The sequence below is a fragment of the Galeopterus variegatus genome, unplaced genomic scaffold (assembly GCF_000696425.1).
Source record: "Galeopterus variegatus unplaced genomic scaffold, G_variegatus-3.0.2 Scaffold9108, whole genome shotgun sequence".
NCBI classification, from domain to species: domain Eukaryota; kingdom Metazoa; phylum Chordata; class Mammalia; order Dermoptera; family Cynocephalidae; genus Galeopterus; species Galeopterus variegatus.
The window spans coordinates 11,113-16,669 of NW_007735219.1; the positions used below are offsets into that span (position 1 = coordinate 11,113).

At 37.7% G+C, this 5,557-nt stretch overlaps 1 protein-coding gene across 3 annotated transcripts in view; it reads right to left on the reverse strand.

The window, feature by feature from the left end:
• Positions 1 to 4,660: 4,660 nt before the first annotated feature.
• The window catches only part of PRPSAP2 (phosphoribosyl pyrophosphate synthetase-associated protein 2), a 61,256-nt gene continuing 60,359 nt past the window's right edge, over positions 4,661 to 5,557 (reverse strand). For 2 of the 3 annotated variants that reach the window (XM_008593412.1, XM_008593409.1), the window contains one exon: positions 4,661 to 5,327. In XM_008593412.1, the coding sequence (XP_008591634.1) occupies positions 5,286 to 5,327 (42 nt within the window). In that variant the 3' untranslated portion in view covers positions 4,661 to 5,285. The remainder of the gene's footprint in view (positions 5,328 to 5,557) is intronic. The other variant, XM_008593411.1, reaches the window with a different exon arrangement.

Below are 5,557 nucleotides of genomic sequence, written 5' to 3' on the forward strand. Positions count from 1 at the left end.
GCCTTGAAGTGGTCACGGCTCAAAATGGTCAGAGCCATCCTTTCTTCTCTCATTTTGGCTTCTCCTGCCTTCATGAACTCTGTAGGTCTCTCCTCCTCTTCCCTTGAGCTCTAATGGCCTCAGCTTAGCTGTCATTGCTTTTTAATAGTTGTAAATTGGCTGATTATTGCAAAGAGTGATGCTGGGGACCACCTATTCCACCATCTTGATTCTGACCTCTATTTATTTATTTAATTACTATTAATTAATTTATTATTTCTATTAGCAATTCATTATTACAAATCGTACTTATTCTTTAAGCCCCTTATCCAATCTCTCCCCTCTTCCACCATCTTGATTCTGACCTCTATTTATTTATTTAATTACTATTAATTAATTTATTATTTCTATTAGCAATTCATTATTACAAATCGTACTTATTCTTTAAGCCCCTTATCCAATCTCTCCCCTCTTCCACCATCTTGATTCTGACTTCTATTATTTATTTATATTAGCAATTCATTATTACAAATCATACTTATTCTTTAAGCCCCTTATCCAATCTCTCCCCTCTCCTGTCCCCCTCCCCCTCTAATAACCATAGATTGTTCTCTCAATCTGATAGAATAATTGTTCTTCTGTTGATTTGTTGCCTAGATGATCTGTTCGGTACTGAGTCAGGTGTGATCAAGTCCTCCCCTATTATCGTAAAGCAGATGCTTCTATTACACCGGAGTGTGCTTTGTGGAAAGAGAAGACCTCTTTTTTTTTTTCCGTCTCCACTGGTGCCTCTCCTTGTGTCAATGCAGTTGAGAGTTTTGCATGCCATCTGCATGGTGGCTGTGACTACTACTATAGAGACTAGCCACTCTTGTGGCACCCATGGCAATTGTGGTGGGTATGGTGGACTATCTGCATGGGAATGGTGTTTTCGGTGTGCTCTTTACCTGGTTGCAGCTTCAGCTTCCCCTGGATTCATGCCTCGGGACCCCAGTGGGGCCCCAGGGTGGAGGTGGCAGCATGCCTAGTTGCAGCTGGGTTTGGCTTCCCCCAGCTCGATGTCTCAGGACCATGGTGGGGTCCTGGGGTGGGGGTGACAGCTTGCCTAATTGCAGCTGGGTTCAGCTTCTCCAGCTCCATCCCAACCTCTTCTTTTTTAATGTAGTCATTTTCAGCTACAAGTTTCCCTCTGAACAGTGTTTTTGCTATATCATATAACCTTTGGTATTCATGTTTTCATTTTTTATTCATCTCAAAGCATTTTCTAATTCATCTTCTTATTTCTTCTTTGACCCATTGGTTCTTCTGAGTGTATTTTTGAATTTCCAAAGTTTGTTGAATTTTCGAGATTTCCTTCTGAGTTCTATTTCATTCCATCATGGTGAGAGAAGATACTTTGTATGATTTCAATCTTTTAAAGTTTGCTGAGACATGTTTTGTGGTCTATCATGTTGTTTATCCTTGAGAATGTTTTATGTGAACATGAGAAAACTGGGTATTCTGCTGTTGTCGAGTGGAGTGTTTTATATGTCCATTAGGTCTAATTGGTTTATAATGTTGTTCAAATCCTCTATTTCCTTACTGGTTTTTTCATCTAGTTGTTCTATTAAAAAGGGGTGTTGAATTCTCCAGCTATAATTTTTTAACTATTTGTCCCCTCAAGTCTGTCAGTTTTCCCTATATATATTTTCGAATCTGTTGTTAAGTGCATTTATATTTATAATTATTATATCTTCTTGATGAATTGACCCTTTTATTATTACATAATGTCATTGTCTCTTGTAGCAATATTTGTCTTAAAGTCTATTTTGTCTGATATTTGTATAGCTACTCCAATGCTTTTTGTTACTCTCTGCATCAAATATCTTTTTCCATCCTTTTACTTTCAACCTATTTGTGTCTTCTGGAGCTAAAGCAAATCTCTTGTAGAAAGTATACAGTTGGACTATGTTTTCTTTAAATTTATTCTGCCAACACTGTTTTTTAATTGGAAAGTTTAATCCTTAATTAAACTTCTGTCATTTTGCCATTTGTTTTACATGTCATATCTAATTTGTTCCTCAATTCTTCCACTATGTCCTTCTTTTGTATTATATAGATATTTTTCTAGGCTACCATTTGATTCCCTCTCCCTTCTTTTAGTATGTTTTAAACTTATTTTCTTAGTGGTTGCCCTCGGGATTACAATTAATATCCTAATGCAATGACTGATTTTATGGGTCAACTTTGCTAGGCCAAGTACCCTGTTTTTGGTCAAACCAGCCTAGACTTTGCTGTAAAAGTATTTTTTAAATATGATTAGCATTTAAATCAGTAGACTTTAAGTGCATTACCCTCTATAATATGGGTGGGCCACATCCAATCAGTTGAAGGCCTTAAGAGAAAAGACTAAGGTCCCCAAAGGAGAAAGAAATTCTGCCTTTGGACTAGAAACTGCAATATCAACTCTTCCCTGGTTCTCCAGCTTGCAGGCCCACCTTGCAGATTTTGGGTTTGCCAGCTCCCCACAATCAGGAGCCAATTCCTTAAAATAAATCAATAGTTACTTATTTTAAGTGTCTATCTCCGTCTCTGTCTATATATTTATAATCTCCTATTGGTTCTGTTTCCCTGGAGAATCACAATACACCTAAATTTATGTCAAATCGTTCTAACTAGTTAACTGTTTCAATCTTGTACAAAACTTTGCTCATGTATAACTCCATCCCTATTGTTATACTTTCAGAAATTACATACTATACATTGTGTGCTCATCCACATAGATTTATAATTATTGTTTTATGTGACTGTCTTTTAAATCATATAGAACTCATGTATAACTCCATCCCTATTGTTATACTTTCAGAAATTACATACTATACATTGTGTGCCCATCCACATAGATTTATAATTATTGTTTTATGTGACTGTCTTTTAAATCATATAGAGGCCAGTGAGCGGGAACCGGTCTGTATGTGGGATCCGAACCCTCGGGCGGGAGCGCCGCCGCGCTTCCCAAGCGGCGCACTATCCAGTGCGCCACCAGGCCGGCCCTCTCTTTCATTTTTCAAGTGACCTTTTTTGTCTTTTATGTAAGTTTTATTTACTTTCATGATAAAAATTTTATTTTAACTAATGTTACCTCAAAATTTAATCAAAAAGAAAACTTCCCAAAATAAATATCCCTATTTTAAATTGGCTTCCACTTAACATACAAGGAATATAAACATACAAGAAAAATCTACAAATGTTAGAATACAGAAATTCAGAGATTTGTCATTTTAGAAGGCTATTGCTTCTTCTTCTTTTTTTTTTTTTTTTTTTTTTTGTGCAGCACTCAGAGGAAGATTTATACTTACAAGCACCTATATTAATAAGAAAAGTCTCAAATCAGTAATGCAAACTTCTACCTTAAGAAAATAGAAAAAGTAGAGCAAACTAAACCAATAGCAAATATAAGTAGGAAATAACAAAGATTACAACAGAAATATATAAAATGGGGAATTAAAAAATGAGAAAAAAATCAACAAAACCAGAAGTTGATTCTTTAAAAAGATCAACAAAATTTGCAAACTTTTATCTAGAATGGCCAAGAAAAAAGAGAGAAGACCAAAGTTACTAAAATGAAGTATCATTTTGCTGGATATAGAATTCTTTGTTGACGATTTTTTTTTTCTTTCAGCATTTTGAATGTCATCCAACTGTTTCTGGCCTTATGGTGTCTGTTGAGAAATCAGCTGTTAATCTTACTGAGGAGTCCTCATACATGACAAATCTCTTCTCTCTTGCTGCTCTAGGACTTTTCCCTTGTCTTTGTCTTTTTTTTTTTTTTTTGTCTTTTTCCGTGTCCGGCAACGGATCGCAACCCTCAGTGTTGCCCCCGTACCGGACCGGGGACCGGCAATGGGATTGCAAGCCTCGGTGTTGCTCCCGCGCCTCGCTCAACCAGTGAGCGGGAACCGGTCTGTATGTGGGATCCGAACCCTCGGGCGGGAGCGCCGCCGCGCTTCCCAAGCGGCGCACCATCCAGTGCGCCACCGGGCCGGCCCCGTGTCTTTGTCTTTTAATGGTGCAATTATAACATGTCTTATTGTGGATCTCTGAGTTTATCCTACTTGAATCTTGTCAAGCTTCTTGGATGTACAGATTTATGTCTTTCATCAAATTTGGGAAGTCTTCAGCCATTATTTCTTCAAATATTCTTTCTGCCCCTTCTTTCTTCTTTTTCCTGGGACTATTATTATGTGTATGATGGTATACTTGATGGTGTTCCACAGGTCTCTTAGACTGTGTTCATTTTCTTCACCTTTTTTTCTGTTTCTCAGACTGAATAATCTCAATTGATCTATCTTCAAGTACACTGATTCTTTCTTCTGCTTGCTCGATTCTATTTAAACTCCATAGTAAAATTTTCATTTCAGTTATTGTATTTAACAATTCCATGATTCCTATTTGGTTATTGCTTTTATCTCTTTATTGATACTGTATTTGATGAGACAACATTCTTATGGTTTCCTTTAGCTCTTTGAGCATATTTAACATAGGTTATTTAAAGTCTTTGTCCAGTATGTCCCAATGTCTGGGCTTCCTCTAAGGCACTTTCTATTAATTTCTTTTCTTCCTGTGTATGAACCCTACCTTATTTCTTTACATACTGTCTTAGTCCATTTTGTGCTGCTGTAACAGAATACGAAAGATGGGGTGATTTTTAATGAACAGAAATTTATTGGCTCACAATTCTGAAGGCTGGGAAGTCCAAGATCAAGGTGCTAGCATCTTGAGAAGGACTTCTTGCTGTGTCAATACATGGCAGAGGTGAGAAGATGGGAGGGAGATGAACACAGCCTTTTATAATGGCACCAGTTCCACTCACAAGGGAGGAGCCCTCATGGCCTAATCGCCTCCCAAAGGTCCCACCTCCCAATACTGTTACAATGCAATTAAATTTCAACATGAGATTAAGAGGGGACAAACATTCAAACTAGAGCACATGCCTGAGAATCTTTCCTTGAAAATTGAACATTGTTAATGGGAATCTGAATATCAGACTCTCCCCCCTTCTCAGGGTTTATTGCTGTTTATTATTGTAGGGCTTGTTGTTTATTATTGTAGCTGTTTGTTTGTTTAGTGGATTTTCTGATTTTGTAAAGTCTGTATTCTTTGTCACGGGTAGCAAATGAAGTCTCTGTTCAGTTAGGTGAATGGTCATCTAGTGATTCATCAGAAACTTCTTAAGAGCCTGAAACCAAAAAAAAAAAAAAAATCTCCGAGTCTGCAGATGGGCTGTGTGTATCTTGGGGCATGCCTTCAATGCTCAGCTAGGCACATTACAGCTGTGCCTTAGCCTTCTCTTCTCGCTTGTGCAGAGCCTGGAGGTTAGGCAGAAATGACAGCTTAGAGTTTTTTCAGCTCTTTCCTGAGAATGCATTCAACCCCATGCAATAAAGTGAACTTCTAGATTCCCAGGAATGGGTGGAGATTTTCAAAGTCCTTTCTCCCCAAAGCATTTCATTCTCCAGCCTTTCCTCCCAAGCTTTTAGATTTTGTTTGCCCCAAGAGGCAATGGCTAATACATATCCCTTATTTGGCTTCTAATTTC